The sequence below is a fragment of the Rutilus rutilus genome (genome assembly GCF_951802725.1).
Source record: "Rutilus rutilus genome assembly, chromosome: 6".
In the NCBI taxonomy this organism is placed as follows: domain Eukaryota; kingdom Metazoa; phylum Chordata; class Actinopteri; order Cypriniformes; family Leuciscidae; genus Rutilus; species Rutilus rutilus.
Window position 1 is genome coordinate 38,700,162 of NC_140214.1, and position 27,609 is coordinate 38,727,770.

Genomic DNA, 27,609 nt, shown 5'->3' on the forward strand with positions numbered 1-27,609 from the left:
AATTGCCATCGAAAATTTAAGACCTTTCATAAGTAAAAATAAGACTTTTTATGGCCTTCAATTTTAAAAATCTAATTTAAGACTTTTTAAGTCTTTTTAAGGATCCGCAGACACCCTGGAATTGGATATCACTGAAGTTCATGTACACATAAACACAAACTTTTATGTTAGATGCAGTTAATCAACTTGACCGCACTAATTATTTTATGTATTAATTACTTGCAGAGTTTTTGTAGTTTTTACTACAATTTAAAATGTGCTTTATTGTTTTTAGTTTAGGGAAAATTTTTTAAATGTTTTTTAGTAACATAAATGTTTAAAATTAAATTAGCAGTTATTGAATTTAATGTTTGTCAAGCGAGAACTTTAGCCTGTATGTTTAGTTTGTATAACAAATGTCATAAATGCAGATTATGAAATAAAGGATAATGTGTGTTTTCATTTGTGTTTTTATGTGATTAATACACACCAGTAAATAATTTTGTTAACCTCAGTATAAAATTTAGTATAGCAATATCTAGTTATGCCCAAATAATAAATCCTGATTACAATTTTTCAGTTGAACGAACTATAAAACTATTTGAGAAAACATACTTTTTTAAGTTGGAGTAAAGTTTGGGCCAACTAAAAAATAACAATTGAATCAGCATTTTGAAGAGAGAAATTAAGTGAACATAAAAAATCTGTGGAACTAGTTACTAAATAATAATTAATTGATACAACTTTAAAAAATGTACAGTGTAGTCATACTGATTTACAATCTAATACAAAATAAAACCACCTATATGTGCATGTTTCAGCTCCTGAAGTTTAAGGAAAATGTGGAATGACCAAAACCTTTCTATTGCACAGACTGCATTACTGATGCCTGAGGAGTCCATGTGATGAAATCAGCAAATGCCCAAGAAAGACATAAACAATAGTTATGGAAATACAATGTATGAAACATATCATAGTTAATTTCCATATGCACTCCAGAAAGACTACACAACTTACCCTGCCATGCAGTCGCAATGGCCTGTCATTACAGTCCCGTTCCCCTGCACGGCAACCCAGGTCTGATTACAATGATTAGTCTTCTGTCTAATGATTAGATGAATGTATCCAAACAGTTGCTCACCTGTCTAATAAAAAAACATAATATATTAAAATCTTACATATTGTGCCTTTAATGAACATGGGATAACAATATAGACTGTTGGATGACCCTGTGATACTGATAATACAGTCAGATTGAATAATCTACAATTAGCTGTCTCTTCCCTGGAGACTCAGGTAACAAAAAAGTGGGGAAACAAGACATCTGGCCTTTCCTTCGGGTCGTTTGTCCAGTTACAGATACTGTACAGACAATCCGACCCAATATGGATCAGTGTTTGTGTTTCTATGTATCTTGCTCTGTTGAGAAGGCATAATTGATTCTACTTGGGCCATACTGGGTTAACACCATGCTTTTCCAGTCAAGGATTTTTTTCCCCTACGCTATGAGTACACAACGAACAAGTCAATTGCATTCGGACTGAATGCAATGATTGGATGAGCATTTTTTTTGTTCCTGAGACTTCCAAATAAGATATTTAAAGGTGCAGTGTATAATATTTAGGAGGATCTGTTGACAGAAATGCAATACAGTATAAATAAGTATGTTTTCAGTGGTGTATTAAAGGAATCATAATGTTGTTTTAACTTTGGTACCCAATGCTCTATTATAGTCTTTCAGGCACTTCTAAAAAAGAAAAGTGGAAAAAAAATCAACACAGAGCCCCTCAGACCCTTATTTCTAAAGGCATTATTGTCTCGCGAGATCTGATGCGATGTTTTGGCTGTCGTGGACGGTCATTATAATAATGCAAATGAGGGGCGCGTTGATTGGTTGCAGGAAGGAGGGGGGTTGACACCGCAGGTAACTTCAGCATCATTACAAACTGACATGGCGCAAGTTGTCAATGAACCCGACCCGGCCGCGACATATGGGATTCAACCGTGTTTGAGCCGGACTCTGAACCAGAGCTGGAAAGGGAAGATGTAGAGTTGTTGGATGCACGTCTACATCAAGATGTCTCTGAATGGTAAAGACAATCATTTTGACTGAGACATACATTAACATCAGTTCGAGCAAAAACGTGTGTTGCTATTTTCTCCCACATAAATTTACCTTTTATTTAATGTAGATTACATTAACGGAGATGTAGTTTTTTTTTTTTTATCAGCTTACAGTGGTTTTGAGATTTTTACTATCATGTGGTGTTTTTGCCTTGTTTCACGTTGTGGTTATTTAGACATTCAATATGTTTCTTCTTTAGACATGCAACGTGATGTTATACTTGCATTTAAACAGTTTTAGCCACTGAGCATGGACTCCTGTACCGTCACTACTGTAGCTGCTAGTGTAAAACAAAGTGGAAAGATGTGGCTAGCATTCGTAGAGTCCATTCCCCGTGTTTACCTCGAAGGTAACGTTACATACAATAGCCGCATTAGCAGTTAGCTGCTATTTGTTAACCACAGTAGAGCAATAAAAACACAGTCTTACCTTTTCAATTTCTGGCAAGTCCCTGATGGTTGGGATGGCACCTTTTCCCAAACGGAGCTTCGAGGCCAAGTTCACCTGATATTGCCCCAAATTTGTAAATGATTCCGGTGTAAAATGTTTAGCGCACACACCTAACGATACGCCACTTGAAAGAGTTGTTGGGACAGCGTCATTAAAAATGAATTTCCTCCACTGTTCCCTGATAGTTTCGTCCGTTTTTGGTAGATAAAACACATTTGCATGTTGTTTGTGGCAGTCACCCACAGAGCATCTCAAGTGTAGGCTACACTCGGTTTCTCCATCTTTCGCGAGTCGACTAAACTGAATCTGAGGGGGAGAGGGGGAGAGGGGCGGGCTTCCCGCGGCATAGGTTTGCGGTGTCCATATTTGGTATATCCTCCCCCGTCTTGACGTCAAGAGGGGGAAGAAATCAAAATCTCGTTTTTTCGTGCGCGTGCACGTGGCCTATTTTACAAACCCTGAGGTAAACAAACGCTTCACTTTTAAATATCGGCTTCCCGGCCAGTGTACAATCATTATGCAATCATAACATACATTGATTCTCGTGGAAAAGTGAAATTTCTACATTATGACTCCTTTAAGACCTTATAATGAACCGTTAGGTTTTTATTAGCTTAGAATGAGCCATTTCTATCTACATACACCGTGGGTCCCCTTACACTGAAAAAGACATTTTTCACCACCATGTTTCTACAGGAGCCCTAAACGAACAAACCGCTCTACAGAGCGCATTTCGTCTCTGTGTTGTTCTTCATGCAAAGAAGCAAGCTAAAGTCAGCGAATAAAACACTGACACAATGATATAACATATTGTTTTACTGAATAATTAAGTAAATATAATTTCTAACTTTTTCTTTGTAAAGAAACCTCATTTCCTAACTGGCTACTCTCTGCTGTCTCAGATGACAATTTTGGTTGCAATTCGCAACCTCACCACTAGATGCCGCTAAGATTTAAACACTGCACCTTTAATATTTAGACCACTTCGATTGTTGATTGCTATCAGGTTGTTGAAGAGAGTTCCAATCCTACATAACAAAAAGTGTTTTTTATTTTATATTGCCTACCCTACCTTTAAACTACAACTATAATTAAAAGCACTTTTATATAAATTCTATTTTGGTATCCAAGCACGGATTTGTTCTTGTACATTTTATTTTCTGCCCATAAGTGTCTGAGACCGTAACTCTAGAGATCTCAGACTTTAGTTTTAACTTTAGATTTTTCACAGGCTTCTACACTACAGTATGCTTTTATTGATACAGTATGCTCTTGCTGTATGTTACAGACACACCCCCACAGCGGCAGCACACTATTGGTGTGTGTGTGTGTGTGTGTGTGTGTGTGCGTGTTCAGCGGGTTCCTTCTACGCCAGTGGACACGTGCCATATGGGGCCGGTCGGTTCTGGCTCGGATCGTCGGTCTCGTGCAGTGTCCGCCGTCACGAGCCCAGAGCCCGCTGTCACGTGATCCCCGCCGCAGCTGAAGGAGAGCGGACAGCGATTCAAGGAGAACGTCTCATTCACACGTCTTTATTTGACAGCATGCACTTCATAGAGAGTCGAAAGAATATTTCCAAAGCTATGCATTAACCCGCTCGTGTGACGTGTGTGCTGCAGATGATGTGTCGCGTATGAATATGATGCGCTTTATTCTAGACTGCCTGCGGCCGGCACGAGCGCGCGCTTCAGCCGCTGCCAGGTACACGAATGCATGATCCTTATCTTTATACATATCAGCAGCTGCACGCAGTCTATGTCTTTAAATGCGATTTAACCGACATCCTTCAAAAAACATCACCTTGCACGTCGAGGTTAATTATGCACTGAAATAATAACGCCATAATGTTTGCATGTACTGTACGTATGATTCATCATCCTGGCATCATCTGACACGTATGGATTGCATAATCTTGAACGTATGTCTGCATGATCTTGTGTTTATATGCGCTTAAATCGGAGCCATGGAAATCATACTTAAATCTTGCGGAAATATTGGCATTTCAGTTTGCTTCATTACGTGATTTATTGTTTCAGGGACACGGAGCTTCAGGCTCAGGGTAAAGACTCTTCTGACGATAACGAAATCAAGGTAACGTTACAGTGTTATTTTCTGCACTATACACAGGCTCTGTAGAAGTAACGTTAGCTGCACTGATGAGCACTATAGCTATAATTTACTGCCACTTAGTGCTGTCTCCCTCTGCGTCTGAAGCGCGCATCTCTTCAGCGCATTACTCTGGGTGAAGAGTCAGTCGTCGATATTTGTTTTGCATAGCGTTTGATGTGAGATTTATTTTATTGTCATGATTGTATATTTTTAACCGTGATATGGTTTTCTCAAAATACAAGTTCCATGCCAGTCTTCTTTATTCGTGGGTTAGTGTTGGAGATCAGCAACATGTGTGATATACCATAGAGATAATAAATTAATGTTGTAACGGGCTAAAGACACCTTAAGAAAAATGCGCCATATGATATATATCTGGCACATTGATACCGGCTGTGGTAAAAAGCCCCTGGTAGTGATTCAAATACTTTACCTAAAATAATGTATTTTGAGCAATTGGGTTTATGTTTGTTCAAAATATATCAGCAACAGTTGTTTTATTTTGATGAATAAAATAATAAACATTAATTCAAAAAGTGCACACGTAATAAAAGAAGTGTTTTGCCACCACTGTCATTAAAATAGGTTATAAATACATTTTTAAAATACAGTAAAACGTAATTAAACAAAATAAACTTTCTGGAAGCTATGTATATTGCCGGACAGCAATAATATGGAATTACAGCTACTAACACTAAATAGCCTACAATATATATATATAAAAAAAAAAAATATATATATATATATATATATGATGACTTCAAATCAATATATGACTTTGATAAAATCAAGGTATGTACCGAACCATTATTTTTGTGTACCTGTTAGCACGCTATTAACAAATGCAAACAATCTCTCAGAGAATGTGTGTTTGTCAGTTATTTGAGAATTGCGTCTCTGTTTGTAATAGAATTCTGTGTCAAACTCAGACCGGTTTTCACAGCACTTTTGGGGAGGAAAAATATCAACTTGTGGTAACACTTTATTTTATAGTGTCCTTGTTACACGTTACATGTAGTTACTGTAGTAATAACTGCAAATGATGCATAATTACATGCAATTAACCCTAAACCAAACCCTAATCCTTAACCTAATCCTATATGAAGTACATGTTGTTAATTATTAATACTTAGTACTTAATGTATAATTACATTGTAATATGGACACCTTAAAATAAAGTGTAACTTGTTTTGCGCTAGACTTTGGGTACACCCAAGTTTTTTGAAAAGTTGTAGGAAGTTGGAAAAACTTTCTCTCATAATCTGCACAAAAAGTCATAGGATTTATGTGATAGAAGATGACACAGTACGGCTGTTATCAATGATAAGAGTTTAGTGATTTAGATCAGGGTAACATATCCTCATGAATATATCCTCAGGGTCTGAAGGATGAGGTGCATATGGAACAGGAGACTCTTCAGACGGTCAAGGCTTTGTGCCGTGACACACAGGAGAGCATGGAGAAGCTGGAAGAGAGGAAGACACAGCTGAAGGAAGAGCTGAAGGTGATCTATGACCTCCAGAAACGGGAGAGGGAAGTGGTAAGCAAATCTTTAAATGATTTCTGGAGAATTGTTCCTGTTTAAAGGGATATTTCAGGTTAAATACAACTCAAGCTCTATATGGATCTGTATCCTACAGAAATTCATTTTTACTCACCCCTCAAATCATTTTCATTGTCAGTCTCATGTGTCAAACTGCGCTCCTGGAAAGCCACTGTCCTTCAGAGTTTAGCTCCAGCCAACTCCAACAAGTTAACAACACCTAAAGACCTGGATTAGCTGTGTTTAATTAGGGTTGGAGCTGAACTCTGCAGAACAGTGTTTGACGTCCCCGGATTACAGGCCAGTGCAGTGAAACCAAGGGACACAAGTTTACACAGGGACAAAAAAAAAAAATCACATTTTTTACTCACTGAACCACTTCCAACTGTTGTTTTAAATCAGACACACATCCGATATCTGGACATCTGACCTGCGTCTAAACGTGTATATCTGATTCCCCTCAGAATTCCAAGCCACCGCAAGGCGACAGCGACACGGTTCCCACAGAGATCGCTTTTTAATGTCATATCATGAAGCAGAGGTGTCAGGCTCTGTAAATGAAGGCAAAAGATCCACTTGCGAGTGAAACAGAAATGTTTATTGTATAATGCAGGAAATAGATAGAGATGCTGGTCAGTCGTCGTGGGCAGAGAATGATGCTGGGCTCGGTAACGCAGGGACGCAATGGGCAGATAGTCCAGGCAATCACAGATGATCCTCAGGAACACAGGAGACGAAAAGACAAGAACCAGGAACGAAGCCTCAGGAACTGCAAGCACGGAGAATACTCCAGGAGAATCACAAAACGATCGGACAAAGACAGGACGAAATCACAGACAATAAATAGGACGCCAATCATGAAACTCAGCTGCCGCTGATCCGCTCATCAGCAGCGATAATGAGCCACACCCACCACACACACACACACACACACACACAAACACACAACATAGTGAGGGCGAGTCTGTGAACCCATGAACCGTGACAAGATGTGTCTGTATGTGCTCACACTAAAACTCTTTTTTCCCCCTCTTTCCCCGCCAGCGTTTTTCACCAAATTTCCAAGGCCCCAGGAATATTTTGTTGTATGAATATCTGAACATGCAATATATAAAAAGAAAGAACAGAGCCTCTGGTTTAAAAAAAAAAAAAGTAACTGTTATGTTGTGTTATGTTCTTATATAAATAAACGAGCAGCTTTACTATTATATACTGACGCACGCAGGTAATTCAAACTCACAATCTCTCTCTCTCTCTCCCTCTCTCTCTCTCTCTCTCTCTCTCTCTCTCGTTAATTCCTTCTTATTCATTCCAAAAAAAATGAAATCTTACTGTGCTTCTAAACCAACAAATAAACATTACCACTATTTTCCGGTCTATATGCACTGCAAACATCCATGACAGATTTTAACTGATCCATGCTGGCAAATAATCATGGCCACCCGATTGGTTGAATTATAAAATAATTTTAGTAAAGCCATTCCAAACCCGAGGGTGAACCATGTCGCATAATAAAGCGATCAACAACAGAATCATTTTGGGCATGGATTAACGTAAACACAGATATCGGATACCAGTCGTGTCTAACGTGAGTGTAAACTGGCAGGACAAAACATTGGATATGATCCAATTATAACATCAGATCTGTCCATTAAGACTTGCCGTGTACACGCAGCCCAGGACGGGTGTGATGTCAGCTCTTCTTGGTTGATTAAAGACAGAAACATTACTGCGTTCTGGACCATTGGCGGAGTCATGCTGGCGGGAAGGCCGGCCAAAAGAGCACTGCAGTAGTCCAATCTTCAAATTATAAGAGCTTGGATGAATAAGATGCAAGTGTACTTAAAAAGGAAGGCAGACTTGGACGTTTTTGTTAATGTTTCACTTAATGCAGATACACCAGTTTTCTGATGCTATTTGATTAGAGATCGACCGATTACACAATTGATACACTTTTCTACTGGTGGGTCTCTAATAGTCATTACAGCACAGTGTGGTCACAGGTAAATGCATCATTTGTATTTACATTTACATTTATGCATTCAGCAAGTGCTTTTATCCAAAGCGACTTACAAAAGAGGAACAAAAGCAATCGTCAGAGAGCCAAAACTATTTGTAATATGCAATGCAAGGTTTATTAGACCACTAGATTAGGAAGCAAGCTAGAGAAGAGGAGAAATGCTGTGTAACATTGTAACAAATGAAGTCCCTGTTTCGGGACAAAACAAACTATCTGTAGGTGTGAAAACGCCCTAAAACTCACTTTTTTTTCTTTCTTTTTTAAAAACTTTTTAAAAAACTTTATAGTTAACTCTTTCCCCTCCAGTTTTTTTTTTTTTTTTTAGTTGCCAGATGAGGAACAGAGAGAGTGAAGGTTTTGGAGAGTGACTATGCCTCATTGTAAATAGGGTTGTGTATCGTTTGAATTTTAGCGTTTACAATTCCAGTGCAGATTCTGTTTATTGATTCCAATTAGAAATAAGCAAATCAGCAATAGCAAAAAATAAATACATCTTAACAAAGTTCAAACATTTAAATCAAATATAAAAAGCAGGTTTATTAGGCTGCTGTCACTTTAAGAGCTAATGCACGGATCCAATATACTGTTACACATGCGTTTTCTTTCTCAACTGTTCACGTTCATTTAAGACAAAACCGACTGTGTTTACGAGGATATTTTGACATCATTTGTGCGAACTGAGTTCTCTTTCATGTCTTATTGCGCTTGAATGGTTTAAAACCACATTAAAATGCACACACAGGAATCAATAAGCGAAATAATTCTTTTTCGGATTTTTTCCCATTCCTGAACTTAAGTATCCAATTAAAAAATCGGAATCAATTTTCGTTTCCCAACCCTAATTGTGAATGAACAACAAGGCGTTGCTCACTCACTGACCATAGCTGGTGGGAGGGAGCATATACGTGTCAGAGTGAATTGAGGTAAGGAGGTGTTGTTCCAGCGGTAGTTCTGAAAGCCAGCGGCAAAGCCTTAAATTTGATTCTGGCCACAACTGGGAGCCAGTGGGGCGAAGTCAGGATGGGTGTGACATGGGTTCTCTTCGGCTGATTGAAGACCAGACATACTGCCACGTTCTGGGTCATCTGCAGAGGTTTAGTCGTGCTGGCTGGTAGGCCCTCCAGTAGAACATTGCAGTAGTCCAGTCTTGAAATGACAAGAGCTTGGACGAGGAGCTTTACCACATGTCCTGACAGGAAGGGTCTGATTTGTGGATCTGCATGACCAGGCCATTGTTATTGTTACAGTGTTGTTATTGACCATTGGGAGGCAATATAGGCATGGGGATAGGTAGCAAGTTGGTTGGAGTTAGTAACTGGGAAGATTTGAAAGGAAACAATTACCTTTGGGTGGCAGTAGAGAGAAGGTGATTTTGGACACCTGGTTGTATTCATGGTTTGTATGCACATGCTGGACCTTGTTTGGAGAAGTGATGACAATAGGACAGTGGTGGTGTGTCTTTGAATATTTTTGGAGAATAAAGGAAGGCACTGAGCAATATGTGACTGGGTTACAATTTTGAAATTGAGATTTATACACGATATGAAAGCTGAATAAATAAGCTTTCCAGTGTCTGTTATGATAGGACAATATTTGGCTGATAGACAACTATTAGAACATCTGGAATCTGAGGATGCAAAAAAAATCGAAACATTGAGAAAATCGCCTTTAAAGTTGTCGATTTGTGTTCGCGATTGTGCTGCAAAAGAAAAATCGATAATTTTAACCCATGCAATGTATTGTTGGCTATTGCCACAGATATACCCGTGCGACATGTGACTGGTTTAGTGATCCAGGGTCACACATTTTAATGTATTGAAGTTAATTCATATACTCATACGCCACTCCCAAGTCACCTCTGGCTTTATTGAAAAGGCGTTACACATGGTTTTAAAACAATGGTAACTTACTAGAAATACTGCAGTATCCATTTAGTAACCATGGTTTTAGTAACCATAACAGTAGTATAATTGTGATTGCTATGGTTTTACTACAAATGCTATGTTAAAACAAGTATTGTTAATTTGTGTAGGTTAGAGTAGGGCTTTGGTGTGGAGTTTCTGTTGTATTCGTAAATACAGTTTACACATGCACACAGAAAAAACACAATATACATAATGCAGTGATGGCCCTTTACTGTAAGTTAGTATTAGAATTGGAATACAAATACAGTTCATCACAATTTACACCAGGTTTGGGGTACAAATAAAACATGGTCTTAAGTCGCTGCCATCTGTTTGTGTGTTTGACCTTGTGTGTGCAGCTGCAGTGCCTGCAGGAGGAGCAGCAGGACTTGGAGCAGACAGTACAGCAGTACGACAGCGAGCTGTGTGCTGCGGCTGAAGACCTGCTCCAGATCCAGCGGGAAGTGGCGTATGCCAGAGCACACGCAGAAAGCCTGCATGAACAGATCTCGCCGCTGCAGGACGTGTTCGAGGAGATCGTACAGGTCACAGTTCAGTCAGCATGTTCTTAGTCTTTTGCATATTTTTGGAACCAGTTCAAATAGACACTTCACATAATTAATTAACTAAGTGAAATTATGCTTTGGTATACAGTTTTATAAATTTAGATTCTAGCTTTGCTACATCTCTTTTCTAGAGGTGGGAATCTCTAGGCACCTCACGATTCGATTCGATTACGATTCAGAGGGTAACGATTATCGATGCATCTTTTTTTTTTTTTTTTTAAAGTATTTATGATGACCCATAAAGAATTTACTTCCAATACTTCCTATATTCATTTTATTAATAAAACAAATGGAAGTGATTTGGCAAGTCAACGGTAAGGTTACATTTGCCAGCATATGTCCCAACATTGCTGAGAACCAACAGGAAAATAAATGTGCATATTCTGAATCTCTAACATTTAATAATAGACTTCTAACCAACAACCTCCTGTTATTTCCAATGAGCAATATAATCCTTCAGACAAAAAAAAAAAAATCACAAACAGTTTTCGTTCAAAAATATAGGGCCCTATCTTGCACCCAGCGCAACTGACTTTGTACACCGACGCATGTATCATTCCTATTTTGCACCCGCGCACAGCAGACTTTTCCCTCCACAGACGCACGTCGGTTAACTAAGAAATACACTTGCGCTCCCCGGGGCGGTTCAGCGCAAAGAGGAGGCGTGTTCCGGCGCAAACGTTCCCTCATGCTATTTTGCAGGTTTAGAAAACAATTCCGCCACTGACCGAAAAAAAAACTAGTTTAAAGTCAGTGGCGCGTTGCGCATGTTATTATATGCTATTTTAAGGGCGCATGCTTGGCCTTAATCAATGTAGCGTGTGCACAACGCGAATACACTTTGATTCTCTCATCTACACAGAAGCAGCAGTTTTCATTTTTGCAAATCATACATTATTACGATAGATAGATAGATAGATAGATAGATAGATAGATAGATAGATAGATAGATAGATAGATAGTTTATTATAAAAGCATACATCTAGCTTACACATTAACCCAAATTATCATACGCCTGTTTAACCGAAGTTAATTTGGGTGTGTTTCTCCATCCCCAACGTCACTTCTCTGTGTTTTACGGCCCTGACGAGAACATCGGTCTCCTCGGCTGTGAACCGCTCCTGGCGTGCGTCTGGCAAATCCGCCGTTATGATAGCAATCCGCTATAGAACAAGCGCGCCTGCTCTTAAAGGGAATGTGAGATGACGCTCTGATTGGTTTATTTCACGTTACGCCCAAACCACACCTATGAGTGATGAAGCTACTTCAGACCAACCCATTTTAGATTTGCGTCGGGCGCAAGAGTCATTTATCCCGCCGGTATAATAGCAACAGGACCCGCCCACAAAGTTACTTGCGTTTCGCGCTTGATACTTGCGTTTCAGATCGTTAAAATAGGGCCCATAGAGTTATGTACCGGCAGCTCTCATACAAACATAATGCTTGTGGACTTACGCATATTCTGAATATAGTAACATACAAAGCCGCTTTTATACACAACTAAATAATAGAGTTATGACTTGAAATGTTTGCTGTATACCACAATCAAAAACGTCTCGGGTTACATTTGTAACCCTTGTTCCCTGAGGAGGGAACGAGACACTGCGTCGTTGAAAACGACTCTTTGGGGACGCTCCCTTAGCGTGCGCCTCTGAAGTATGAATGAAACTAATCCAATCCTGATTGGTGTTGCGTCATGACGTAACATGTGACGGCATAACCGGATGCATAAAAGTGACGCTGGCACACACACACATTAGCCTCGCGATGAAGCAAGCCGCTCCTAGGCATCGAGGGGCGTGGCAAGACGACGCAGTGTCTCATTCCCTCCTCAGGGAACAAGGGTTACAAACGTAATACGAGACGTTCCCTTTCGTTAGGGAACTCGAACTGCGTCGTTGAAAACGACTCTTTGGGGAACGAATTCCCAATAGGCCACGCACCGAAAAAGGCCTGCCCTAGAGTGAAACTGATCTCAGACACTCAGCTAGGACGAGAGCATACGTGTGCCAGGCGTACTAGGGAGGTGCAGACTATTAAACCTGATAAAATGTGCAGGGTAGCCCACCGGCTGCCCCACAGATCTCCTGGAGGGGCACTCCCGAGAGGAGGGCTCTAGAGGACACCATGCCTCTAGTAGAATGAGCCCTTACGGCCAAAGGTGAAGGCAAATTGCGCACCTTGTAGGCCTACTTATGGTTTGTTTAGCCGGGAGCCCCTACTAGGTGATCCAAAACACACTACAGTAAGTCCGACCTCCTCCAAGAGGAGGACCTCTCAAGGTAAAACTTGGACCTCTGACTGGCAGAGCAAAGAACCTCTTCTCTTCTGCCGACACATGTGGTGGAGGATGAAATGCTTGCAGGACCATGGACCTAGCCATGAAAGATTGCACTTAAGGCACATGGCTGGTTCTCGGATGCAGGATGGCCATAACTCCGCCGAGGGTAAACCCCAAGCAAGCTGGTACTAATGCCAGGGCCTGGAGATCTCCCAGTCTCTTTAAAAGAAGTAGCTAAGAGAAAGGCTATCTTGAACGTGAGGTCCTAGGCAAAGCGGACTGATACCCCTTTTCCACCAACAAGAACCAGGTGCTGGTTCGGAGCTAGAGCTAGTGCCGGTTTGAAGTTGGTTCGACTGACGAGCCTCCAAAGAACCGGTTTGCTTTTCCACAGGCTAAAAGAGCCAACGCAGAGCCAGGTCTTACGTCACAGCTACGTCTCATCTTTCTCAGCAACGTTAGCGCGGCGGCGCCAAACACAAACACATCATCAACAATGGCGCACGTTGCTTTGCTATTGATGTTCATGGCTTTGCGGACCTACATCGGCATCCAAACACGGCGGATCCAACGTGTTCGCGCGGCTCGCCATTATTTGTACAGACGGAGATTACAAGCGAGAGTAACGGCATGTACATAACATTTATTTTTAACAATAAGATGCCGACTTTAGCCTTAAATTTATATTTTAGATCGCGTCCATCGTGTTTAGCTGCTGTTAGCTCGATTAGCTGCTATTTGAAAATGGCGGTCACAAGTTTCTCTTCAGTCTTGTTGGCCACGGTAACCCCGCCCCCAGCCTCTGACGCAAGCGGTTCTTTCTTGGCTCCGTTCTAGACCCTGCAATGAGTTGGTGCTACTTAAGAACCAGTTTTACTGGTTCGGAGCTGGTGCTTTGGCGGTGGAAAAACAAAGAACCGATTTGAAACTAGGCTCTGGCTCCGAACCAGCACCAGCTCTGCCTTGGTGGAAAAGGGGTATGAAGGGATTCGAAGGGAGCCAGGGATAGGCCTTCGAGAACCACCGCCAGGTACCAGGAAGGAACCCTGGACCTGACTGTCAGTCTCATCCTCTAAGTACACCAAGGAGAAATAGTATGACCAGTTGGTGCCTCCCCAAAAGGCCCAATATTCAGTGGTGCATGGAACGCCGCAATGGCATCCATGTGCACCATACATGTGGACGGGGAGAGATTCGCAGAGAACGATCTTGAAGAAACTCAAAACTGAAGCCACTGGGCAGTTAACTGAGCCTAACTCATGTTCTCTATACCAAGCGGAAAAACATTTCCACTTAAGGTCATATAATCTCCTAGTAGACGGAACCCTAGAGATAAGTATGGTTCCATGCACCCCAAATGATAGAACAGCATCTAGGTACTTAGCCCCCTCAGAGGCCAGACCCACAATTTCCACAACTCTGGGTGAGGATGGAATATAGTGCCCTCTGCCTGAGATAACAGATCCCTCCTCAGAGGAATCTGCCATGGCGGAGCTATCAGGAGTGAAATTAAGTCCGAAAACCATACTCGGGCCGGCCAAAACGGGGCTACCAGAAGAAGACTGATGCCCTCCTGACGGACCCTCTCCAAGACTCCTGGGAGCAGAGCGATCGGGGGGAAAGCATACAGGCAAAGCCTCGGCCAGGCCTGTACCATGGCATCCAACCCCAGCGGGGCTGGATGAGTGAGGGAGAACCAAAGTGGACAGTGGGACGTCTCTCGAGACGGAAACAGATCCACTTCCATTGGGTCCAAACCTCTGCCATATATCAGCTCCACCACCTCTGGATGGAGTCTCCATTCCCCGGGCCTCAGCCCCTGCCTCGACAGGATGTCTGCTCCCTAAATTCTGAACCCCCGGGACATATATTGCTCTTATAGATAATATTTTCCCTTGGGACCATGAAATAATCTGATGCGCCAATCTGGAAAGAGGGCGCGATCTGAGTCCCCCTTGTCGGTTCAGATACGCTACCACTGATGTATTGTCCGAACATATCAAGACATGGTAACCTTTGATGTCTGGGAGGAAGCTCCTCAGAGCCCTGAACACAGCCAACATTTCTAGGCAATTTATATGCCAAGAATGATGATGGTCCTACCACAGACCCCTGGCAAAGCGGACGATAACCGCGCCCCAGCCAGTGATGGAAGCGTCTGTCGAAATGGTTTTCCAGCGTCATGACGCCCCTAATACTGGCCCTTGGGACAAGAACCAAGGTTTCTTCCATATTAATTGGGAACGAAGGCATCTGCGCGTAACCTTTATTAAATATGGAACGGATTCCCTTTGGGGGAAAAACCCCTTGGCTTTGAGCCACCACTGACTTTACAGTGATGGCCTGGCCTAGCTTTATCTCTGACACCATGGTCAGGATGGATTCGATACATGCTGGAGACATACGTGCCTGCATCGTAAACCGAATTCCATACCACGCCCAGAAAAGTAGTTTTCTGAGCTGGTTCTAACACACTTTTCTTAGTGTTGAGTCTCAACCCCAATTTCTGAATGTGGCCAAGAACGACATCTCAATGCCGAACTGCCATTTCTCGAGACTGGGCCAATATGAGCCAGTCATCGATATAATTCAGAATACGGATGCCCTGAAGCCTCAGTGGAGCCAGAGCTGCATCCATACACTTAGTGAACGTGCGGGGAGAGAGTGCTAGGCCGAACGGAAGAACCCGATATTGTTACGCTTCGAACCTCAGGAACCTTCTGTGACATGGAAGGATGGAGACATGAAAAATAGGCGTCTTTTAGATCTATCGTGACAAACCAATCCTCGGATCTGATTTGATTCACGATGATGGGAATAGTGAGCATCTTGAACCTGAATCTCCTCAGCGAACGATTCAACTGCCTCCAATCTAAAATCGGCCTCAGCCCACCATCCTTCTTTGGAACTATAAAGTTCCGGGTAGTAAAACCCGGACTCCCTGTCTAGTAGGGGAACAATTTCTATAGCCCCTTTGACCAGTAGAGTCTGTACCTCTTGTTCCATAACCCAAGCCTGTTCTGGTACCACTGCAGTCGGTACCACTCCAGCAAACTTGGGAGGTCGGTGACCGAACTGCAGTCTTTACCCATATTTTATAATATTCAGGACCCATATAGATATATTCGGAAGGCGTTGCCATTCTTCTACAAAATCTACTAAGGGAACCAGCCCCTCGAGACTGACCTCGGGTGTTTTTCGAGCACTATTCTCGACCTCCTGAAGCGGAGGACCGGCAGGAAAAAGTCGAGAAAGATTTTGTGACCATAGTTGGTGCCCTATTGCAAGCTTTTGGGGCGAACGCCACGGTGTGCGCACTTTACGGCGGGATACAGACATCGATTTTCCTGAGGGCTCCCCCAGAGGGGAGGCTCTTTCGGTTTCGTTCTCGACACCCTGAAGCGGAAGACCGGCAGGGAATAATCGAAAACAGTTTCTGATGTACGGATGCGAACATTGCCTGGCCGCAAGCCTCTTGGGCGGGCACTACAGCGTGCATTCGCTGAAAACCGATGCGTCCCGAAGCGCACTTGACGCTGGATATAAACATCGATTTCCTGAGGGCTCCGCGGAGGAGCGATTCTCGCTCGTCCCTCCACGGGGGGACAGCCATCTTCGTCTCGTTTTCGATACCCTGATGCGGAGGACCGGCAGGGAAAAATCGAAAACGATTTTCGACGTTCGCTGCTCATCATTTGAATTCCTCAGAATTAAATGCAGCCAAAAACATTGGATAAGTGAAACATGTTCTAGATGGTAGGCTGAATTAAAATATCTAACTTCTTAAAGTCAGATAATATATTCCCAGACAATACTGTTTTAATATTTATTTATGGTCTCGTAATCTACACGCTGCCTCGGCAAACGCGAGATTCGAGCCTTTACAATATATTTGGCTTTCATCCCTCGAGAAGAAAGTCATCAGGTGCGAGGTTGAAACATTCGACAGCGCACGGATTGCACGCGCGCCCGAGATATTTCTCAATGAACACTGCCAGCACCCTCAGGAGCTGATTGTGAATGCCTCGCACCCAAACAGTATTATTTCACATATCGCGTGTGTCCCTTTTAATTGCAGACTCGTAATCTACGCGCTGCCTCGGCAGACGCGAGATTCGAGTCGTTCACAATATTTTGGCTTTCATCTCTCGAGAAGAAAGTCAACGGGCGCGAGGCTGAAACACCCGAAACGCACGGCTGTGTGCGTCGAGATATTTAGCAATGAACACGCAGCCAGCACCCTCAGGAGCTGACTGTGCATGCCTCACACCCACGCAAAATCTTATTGTTATTATCTACTATAGATTCTGTATTGCAATGCAGTGGGACAATTCTTATTTTTGGGTTACAAACAACACCGGCGAGTGTGACTCATGTTCCTCGCTCCCGATGCTGAGCACAACCATTTCCTCAGAAGCAGATAGGTCGAGCATCGGTCACTCATCACGGGCAGAAGAAGCCACATCGCGGGCTTCTGCGTCGTGAGCGAGCGTTATAGAATCTGCGGATGATGAACGAGAAAGTGCCTTGGCAGCCTCGTTCTCATCCGCGAGATCCTTCTGCGATCTCCACGATCTAAGCCGCCGCGCCGCCTCAACGGACGCAGGACCCGAACCGCGGGGATCGCGAGCCTGGCTTTTATCAGAAAAAATAGCCAAACGGGAGCGCAGCACTCTAATAGGGGGTACTTTCACAGTGTTCACAGGCAGCCCCCTCGAGAGCTGCCTATGCGTGCTGCGCTCCTAAACAGTGTACACACAACTGATGCGTGTCCCCACCCGTGAGAAATATAGGGCAGGGGTGCATACACTTAGTGTATCTTCCACTCGCATAATATAGAGGATTTCAACAGACAAACAACATCAAATAAGACAGACAGTTTCACAGAGAACGCTTGCTGAAGAGCAAAAGCTAATGTGTGTGTGTGCCAGCATCACTTTTATGCATCCGGTTATGCCGTCACATGTTACGTCATGACACAACACCAATCAGGATTGGATTAGTTTCATTCATACTTCAGAGGCGCACGCTAAGGGAGCGTCCCCAAAGAGTCGTTTTCAACGACGCAGTTCGAGTTCCCTAACGAAAGGGAACAGCTTATACAAAAAAAGTGAATGAACATCTGCAGAGAGCACAGTCTAAATGTAACTTTTTGTGACTGCCATTGCACTGATACACACAGAGACTGTGACTGTTACGTATAACAGATTGGTTTACAGCATATTGATGTGGAAACTAAACAATACAGAAAGCAGCTCTCATACAAAAAAATACTAAATAGGTAACAATGAAATTGCCAATTTTCCATACGGTAGCTTTTAACGAAGAGGGTGCCGTTCGAATTTGGCGCTCAGCCATCATGCGTCTCTGTTATGTGCGCGCCACAGACTGTCCGCGCACTGCACGTCCGCTTTAGAGTTCCGCCTTTTGCGTGTTAGAAAAAAAAAAAAAAAGATTTTATGAATAGTAAACTGAATAATGACTGTTTACTATTTTCTTTTTAGAGCTGCATTGAACTCTGTTTGCATCATTGAATCACTGTTTTCCTGTTGATCATTGTAAAGCTGCTTTGAAACCATCTATATTGCATAAAGCACTATAGAAATATAGGTGACTTGACTTGAGAGAAAACAATAGGTCAAAACAGCAACATTACTTTATTTATATAAATATATCTATCCATACTGCACATATTTAAAAAAAAAAAACTCTATGGAAAATAGTGCTTTCAAAATGCCAACGTTTCAGTAGTAGATACCTCTACCAGTGAAATTTCATGATTCTTGGTTGCAAATTCTAGATTCTTGATTCTAGTAGGCTGTTTTAATTGAGGTTCACTTATAATGTTTGTGTAGTTTTTTTTTGTAAAATAAATAAATAATAATAACAATACATGACTGTTTTACATCCTGTCTGTGATCTGATTTGAGCCCTATTGTCTTTGTGACTTCAATTTCTAGGCCACTATTATAATTGGCCTACATCAACTCAAGTGAAATTGCAAAAAAAAAATACAAAAATAAAACACCCCTCTCGATTACACGTGTAAGATAACGGTTTTCAAAACGCCAGATGGCAACGGGTTGGTCCTGAACTCTTTCGCTCTTGTCAAATCAAATACTGAATTCCTTCAAAGTCCATTAATGAAATCTTGAATGTCACAAATTGTGTAAAGTTAGTGTGTTTTTTAACTGAAATAACTACAGTAAACTGAGCTGAATTGGCACAAAGTCTCTAAAACGCATTAGACATAATATCAAAGTTTCAGTAGTCTGTACCAATACCTGTAAAATTTCACAAACCAATTTCAATACTACAGCAAAAACGAATTTGCAGTGGAACACCCTCCATTTAACAGCTATTTTATGTACAACAATTTTTATGAATTAATAATTAATATAGATATTAATGCAAAAGGCATAACAGTGACTGTCTCTTTGTCGCCTTCGTGTAACATTCTTAGTTAAATTACTCAGGCCCTCTTTACAGGTATTAAGATGTGTTTTGGTCAATTAGGGATGTGCCTGTCACAATACGCTAAGAGTGTGTGAAGTGAATGAGTGTAAACTCTAGATTAGGACGATTCTAAGGGCCCTGGTCAGCGGCGGCCCTGTCCATCTTTAGATAACATCATTTACATCAGAGTGAGTCCATCTCAGGCGGTTGAAAAATTGAAAAGCTGGTTGCTTATTTGTGCTCCCTTGAAGATTTCCGCTTGAGAACCACTGTATTAGACCTCATTGACAAGCAAAATCTATTGTTTGTCAATCATAAACAGAATTTCTGTAAGAGACTGTTTATTTTGTATTATTTGTTATGCATATATTGATCTGTTCATTCCGTAAAGCTCATGATTAAAGGAGGCTTTTCTTCAGATTTGTAGTAGCCCTAGCTCTGTGGCCAGCAGAATCTCAAACTCCAACTTTAAAGTGTAATGCTGCTATAGAGGATGTATGTGAAAATGTTGGTAAAAACCACTTTCTCACTGTATACCTGAACCTAAATGTGGACCTTTCAGCAAACCTGAGTTGTGCCATGACACAAAGATAATCAAACTAAGTTTACCAAGTAAAATAAAATTAAAAATGTTAGTTTTGCTATACCAATATACAGAGGCAATCACTCAAACAAAAATTAGAACAATTTAAAATGGTCAAGCCACATTTATTGAACCACTTGAGATGTATCATTGTCATTGCTCATGATTCTCGATGTGCAATCTCTTATGTGATGTTTTCTTTTTTAGTTTACTTCTTTTTTTTCTTCTTTTTTTTGAATAGGTTAAAAAGAAGCTGGGTGAGCTGGTTGCTGGCCTCATAACAGGTGAAAGTGCAATGACTGAGATGACAGAAGATGCTGATTGTGTGGGTTTGGACCAGGAGTTGGTTGGAAAAGTGGATGTTGTAGAAAGCGAGTGTGATCATGTCTACTGTGAGAAGATCTTGTCCAAACAGGAAAGAGAGGAAGTAGATTATGTTGAGCAGGAGAGCACCCCAGAGGAGCTTGATAAAATGCAGTATTCAACGGAGAACTTGGTATGTCCATTGGCATTCAGTGTGCTCCTAGTTGTTTAATAAGTTTGTTGAACTCATGATCTGTTATTGATTACAGAAGAGCAGTGGCTCGTCGTCTTTTACTGAGATCACATTGACGGAGGTCAAAGAGGAGGATGTTATGTTCAGATCAACCACTCCACAGGTAGGACACACATACACGGAGCTTGTACCTGCTGTTTTGCATTGTTGTGGGATGTGCTTAGTCAATTTTACTTTTGCCATATTCACACAATGTAAGCATTTCTAGAGCACATTTCTAGAGCAAACGTCACAAAGTGCTGTACATGCAAATATAAAAAAAGAAAACAAATAAGAGTGACGTAGATTTTAAAAAACAAACAATCAGATAAAAAAACTGAGTAATACAAAACTATTTAGACAAAAGCAAGTTTAAACAAGTGTCCACAGATCTTAAGTATAGGGAGAGCATTCCACAATTTGGGAGCAACAACCTCAAAGGCACAGTCATCTTTAAGGCCCGTTCACACCAAGAACGATAACTATAAAGATAACTATATTAGCGTCCACACCAGCGGACGTTATTGTTCTATTTATTTCTAAGCGCACGCTTGTCTGTCACTTTAAATGCTCTTTAAAGCTGGATGGATTCTGATTGGCTGTCAATGTTTTTATTGTTCATCAGCTGGATTAAATTGTTTTGAAAGTGATTCCAACGATATTGTTTCTCTGTGCCGTTATCGTTATAGCTGTGGTTTGAACTCTGTTATTCTTTCATTTTGAGAAATTTTTTTAGAACTATACTATACCTTTATCGTTATCCTTGGTTATCGTCCTTGGCGTGAACGGGAATGTTTTCTTTGGTCTAGAACGAAGGACGGCTAACAAGACCTGTTCAGAGGATGTTATAAGTTATAAGGTTACAACAACTCTTTTATATAATCAGGAGCTTGACCATGCAATGCTCTAAACACTATCACAAGAATTTTAAATTGAATTCTAAATTTAACTGGGAGCCAATGTAAATAAATTAAAATTGGTGTTACATGTGATCTCTTTGATGACTTAGTTAAAAGCTTGGTGACAGTTTTTTCAACCACTTGTAATCGTTTCACAGATGAATTACTAAGACAAGAAGTAATGTTTGACAGAATAAGATAAAGGGCCAAGACTGTCCATCACCTTTGGGAGAACAAATTATTTGCCAATTAACCTTTTATAGAATTTAGAAGAACAGACAATTTAGAAATTTCACAAGGCTTAAAATAAATTTATAATTGAATATCATCTGCATAACAATGATAACAAACAACCTTAAATGTACTTATTAATTACCCTTGAGGCAGCAAATATAGTGCAAAAAGCAATCGGGCCTAAAACATAACCCTGGGGAAAACCACAGGACAGAGATGCTGTGTGATGAGTACTGAGTACAGAAAGAATTGTCTGATGAGTATGAAGAGAACCATTTCAAGGCTGTTCCAGAGATGCCAACACACTGTGAGCCTCTCAACTGATATACAGTAATCAACATTTTCAAAAGCAGCAGTAATATCTAAAAGAACCAGTACAGAACATTTTCCTGCATCACTCATAGCGTATTAAGACCTCATGGTGCCCCTGGGCAACAGGCCCACAAGTGCAATTTCTTATCAATTTATACATTTTGTAAGAATGAAACTGTCAAAATTAACATGACACTTTCTTGTAGAATATAACACAAAAAAACCACGGAATTCTTTTATAGAGAGCTTTGGTGGAGTCGGCCCTACAGCTCCATCTTGTGGCACACAGAGATTTAAAAGTCAAACTAATGTGACTGTCACTGTCATGAATATCCGATGAGTGGATGCGCTGCAAAAGGTATAAAGGGATTGTAAAAGATCGAAAAAGGATGTGACCTACTCACAGCAATCATCTATGCTGTTGACACCAACGCGATTCAGAGAATGACCAGCACAGGGCATGTAGTGAATTAAAGGGTTTTGTATTTTCAGGTGCGCTTGAAGTCTGTTATATATACCAGACACATTGTTCGCATTATCATAGCTTTGTCCACGGCAATTAGACAAGTCCAACCCAAGTCTTGCACCATTTTTAGTACACAATCAGCAAGGTTTTCACCTGTGTGGCTATGGAGGGGCTCAAATCCAAGACATTTTTCAACACTGTTTCAACACAGCACTAAAAAATTTTTTTGGTACAGTTCGATTTCATGAACTGGTTCAGTGGTTACTCTTGCTCAAAAGTCTGAAGCATAGCCTGAAGCCCTACAGAAACTTGCCAAATCGAGCTGCACCCTTAGAGCCGAAGGCAACCTACATGCCTTATAAGCTTCAGATACTGCATCTTACATCCGATTCAGATCAATTTGATTAACTGGCTCAACTGGTTACTCATGCTCAAAAGAACAATTTGTAAAAGAATCACCATGGGAGTGACCGCAATGCCCCCCTGATGGTTTAAATAGGACATCACCGGCATGTTGTCCTTCCATATCAGGGCGTGCTAGCCCTGAATATCTGGAATCTGACTGCCAGACGCATTGCTTCTGTTTCCAGATGTCATTTACCATGTCCTTTGAATCTTCAGTCGGCCCTCGACCATTGCATACAAAGGTGCATCCATGCATTTTGTAAATGTGTGAGGAAACAGTCAGCTTTGGTATCCCGCAGCTTTGTCGTTCTCGACTGCTAGAGGTGCACACTGTATAATATAAATAGGTACTTTTTTTGTGTGTGGCTGCTGCATGTCATTGACCAATCGGAGATGACATTATTCACAACCACTATGTTCAGCAATGCTCAGATTAAGGAAAAACAAAGTGTAAAAAACAGCGAGTAACTATAAAATCCACTCTAAAACAATCTTTGAAAAAAATCAGTTTTTACTAAATCAATTGTAAAACTGAGCTAGAAATGTTTTTTTTCTGATACTGGGCACTCAATAGCTTATGGTTTCTCTCTTGAAACAGTCTGATTCTTCTGATATGGAGAAGGAAGACTTTGAGATTGTTCAACCCAGTCAAGCAACAAACAGACAGTTTGACTTCTTCCATCCAAACCCCTTCACTTATGGTGAGTGATTGTTATGGCGTGATTGTTTCTTGATTGTGCATTTACATGTGTATAATGATTTTTTAATGATTTCCAGGTGATGTATTTGGAGATGACCATTTTCCAAAGGTTGATGTGACAGGTTGGTAACTTTATTTAAAACCTGACTTTTTTCCTGTGATGATGTGTACATATTTAAAACAAAGTTTTGAGTAAGTTTTATTCAAACTGCACAATAACAAAAATGCATTGGTGTTAGTGAATCTATTTTAAAGCTATCTTCCAATGCTACCTACTACTAATTTAAGTAGATAATATAGTTACACTGCAGTTACTTAGCTACAGTCATTTTTGCAATCAGAACAGTATTTTATAAGGTACAAAACAATAAGGAACTCAATTAGGATGAGAGCATTAAACTAGAACAAACAAATTTGCGTAGAGTAACAATGTAATCTATGTAACAGAATCAAGTTCATTATGCCAAATATATCATTACAATGGATAATAATGGGGCTTTTCACACTACTTAACCATGTTATCTTTTAGAAAAAAAAGAAAAAAGAAAAAAAAAATGTAATTTTAAAAGGGGGTTAGAACCGTTACGAAATCCTGCTCACTGATATACTTAAAGTAAAATTGAAGAATGAACTGATGTGACGTCATTTTAAACCAAATCAGGCCAAGGCGAACTTCATTTGGAGTTTGTTTTGGGAGTTCGAAACAGCTTGCCAAAGCTACCCCTAAACCCATTTGTACTACCATTGGTCAGTTTTTTTTTTTTTTTTTTACCCCTAAGCAAAGAACGAACAAGAACTTCGCCGTGAGTGTATCGGGGCCTTAACACTGCTTTTGTGGGGTAGCTCCACATTGCAGTTACAAAGGTAAACCGTATGGTGTGATGATTCACATGGTGTGTCCTGCTCGCCACAATGAGCATATAAAAATGCAAATAAAAAAGTTAACCCAGGAGTTTACAAATGTACCGTGCTAAACTTGAATTTCCAGGATTAATTACTATCCCAGGCAAAAGACTGAAGTGAGTGGAAAAGGATAACCCAGGATTCCGTTAACCCATGATTTTATAAAAACCCAAGGTCAACGATTTTAAGTGTGAAAAGCCCAAATTCTGCACAGGCATATCTACATGAGAGAAGGTTTGATTATCACCTTTGTTTGCTCTGCTGTATAACTGCATGTGCAATACTATTTAACTTTGAAATCACAGATACTTGTTTAAAAAATGTGCTTGTTACTGGAAAAGTTACACTGCTTTGAAAAGAATTTAGCTGATGATAAATGGGTATACGTTTGTTGCACTGCTACTTATAGTTAGCTATTCCCAACACAGAAACGCACTACTTGCAGAGAATAAGAGAGTCAATCCATTCTCAGACAGTGACTAATATGGTGCTGTTTTTCTCAGAGCAATTACCAAGGGACCCGTTTAAAGGCACAGACCCTTTTGCCTCTGACACTCTCCTGGTTAACATGCCAGAAGAACAGCATTGTCAGGATGACTTCATCACTGCAGAGAACAGTCTTCCAGACACTGTACACTACCCTCTCCAGTCCTCTGTAAAAGACTATGGTACCTTTAATGCTCCCATCAACATGCCACTAGTTGCTGACTTCAAACAGTCCACTGGAGAGCTTGAGAGCTTGTCCATGTCCACTGAAAATAGGAGCCTTGAATCTTGCAGTGACGCCAATTCTGGTGTACAAATAAATGCCAAACAAGACCAAAATTACGATGATGTGCAACCAGATCTTTCAAAAGAAGCTCAGTTCAATGAAGAGTGTGTTCATGAATCTGGCTCTAGTCACAGTTCTACAGTGTTTAATTCTTTTGATGCCGATTCCAGTATATTTGCTGAAGCTGAAGAGCTGGAGGACAGAGTTGAAGTTCAGGATGGATCCAGTTTTATTAAAAGAGCTAACTCACTGTGTGGTCTACAGAGAATCATTGCAGGGTCCTATACTGGGTTTCCTCTAAGTCCGTGTGACCCTGAGCCGCTCCCAGGCATAAGTGATATTGAGAAGATTTTTGAACATCATATCTCTTCTGAACAAAATGCTGTAAATGACAAAGATTGTTCTCATTCAGAACTTGGAAATACTGAGAGTTTCTCCAGCGATCATAGTCCAGGTCCTCTGTGTGAACAGCTGCATGATATAAATAGTAATGCCTCTACTTCTCCTTCCATTTGTGCTTCTCAACCCTCTGCTTTAGATGTAAATGACTACAAATATGGAGATATGTTCTTTTTCACTGTGAGATTAGATCCTGGTAGCCCTGAACTACATAATCATAGTCCAGTTTGTCCTGAGCCAAATGAAATAAAGAAAGATGAGTCCCACGAGCAATTGCCTTGGAAGGATCCTGCTTTGAGCCCTGAATTCAATGATATAGATGAATTTGAATGTTGCAGTCCAAAGCCTGAAGACACAGAACAACACAGCCAGATTACAGAACAGAATGACCAGAACAATTTTGAGAATGTGGAGCAGGAGATCACGACAAACAGTGACCCTCCTAAATGTAATGAAGAATTAGGGTCTGATTCTGAGAGGGCGGATTTACATATTCCATGTCTTAAATTTGAGGATTCAGATGCTTGCCAAAGCCTGTCTAATTCAGAGTGGAATGACCAATGGAAGGCAAATCTCACTGCAGCTGAACATGTTCCTGATTCATCATTCCTGGATACAGATATTAGTACACCAAATTCTCCAGTTCAAGACCTCTTTTGTCTGCAAAGTAAGACAGATGCATCAGCTACTGACCAGGTTTTTGTCTATGAGCAACTCATCCCCGAATCCAGTAGTTCACAACAGCACAGCCCGTCTTGCTCTGAAACCTTGGCCATGAGTAAATTCGAACTCCAGTATTTTGACCCATTCAGTCCTATACCTGCTGAGCCAGTCGATTGTGCATCTGAATTAGAAGAAATGAACACTGTTGTTCATGAAGCTCCAAGACTAGATTCTGGTTATCATGAAGTTGATACCCCTGCCCCTTTTAGTCCAGAACCTGCTTACAAAAGCAAATGTAGCATTGACTTTCAAGGCCAAGGTTTGGAAACCAGTAAGCAGAGCAACTCTGAAATCCATGTCCCTGATCCATTCAGTCCTGAATCAGTTGATACAGGGATATTTGACTCAGAAACAGAAAACTGTGAGTCTGGTAATATTATTACAAAGTGTCACTTCTTCAGTCCTCAACAAGTTTACACAGATTTAAATAATCCAGAAGACAAGCAGATGTCTTTCATCAATACTGTGTCCTGTGATATGCTAAGTGATCATCTCAGTGGATCCGAACTTGATGATTGTTACGCCTTTGGTTCTTGCCCATCTAATGAGGAGAGCTATGCTTATAGTAGTGAGGAAAATGTAATTACTGGACCCATCCGAGATGGATCTGATGTTTCTGGAGAATTCAAACCTAGCTCCATGGTGTCAAATGCTAGTCATTTTAATCAAGTAATCCACAGCGGTTCTGAATGGAGTACCTCTGAAATGAGCCTTCCCAACCCTGAGGCGTTTGACCCAATGAAAAACAACTTTTTTGATTTTAATACAACTGATGTTGGCTCATTTGTGACCAACATAAGCCAAGAAGCTGAAGAGGCTACACATTGTGCTGGAAAAGTCACTAAAAAGGCTGACCTTACTGAAATTGACTATTTCTGTACTGAGCTCAGTAAAATGGTATCCTCAAGTTCATCTGATTCTGTTCAACAAAGTGTTGCTGAGATGTTATTTGGCTCGGATCCGGACACCTCAAGCTTTTACCCCTGGGATTTTGAAAAGCAGCAACACAGTTGTTAGTTTTCACTCACCATGTGCTTTAATCAATCTAATTAAATCACAGTTGCATTTACATTTGACTTTATCATGGTTATATCCAGTCCAAAAAAAAAATGTGTAAATGTGTTTGTAAATGTGAAAATGTCTAACCTTGGACTGCAAATTGGTGGTCAACCTCATGTGTCTCACTTTTGTAGCTACATTTCTAATTTTCGTTTAATTTCAGTTATGTAGTGTTTACATTATGTT

General features: G+C 40.9%; 1 protein-coding gene across 1 annotated transcript; it reads left to right on the forward strand.

Moving 5' to 3' along the window:
• Positions 1-4,022: 4,022 nt before the first annotated feature.
• Positions 4,023-27,509, forward strand: LOC311292021 (uncharacterized protein). Its single transcript, XM_084411452.1, has 9 exons — positions 4,023-4,255; positions 4,591-4,645; positions 6,042-6,203; positions 10,490-10,675; positions 20,258-20,512; positions 20,589-20,675; positions 23,466-23,568; positions 23,645-23,689; positions 24,974-27,509. Exons 1-9 carry the CDS (start codon positions 4,188-4,190, stop codon positions 27,379-27,381), a joined length of 3,369 nt encoding a protein of 1,122 aa, XP_084267578.1. The 5' UTR covers positions 4,023-4,187; the 3' UTR covers positions 27,382-27,509.
• Positions 27,510-27,609: the final 100 nt, after the last annotated feature.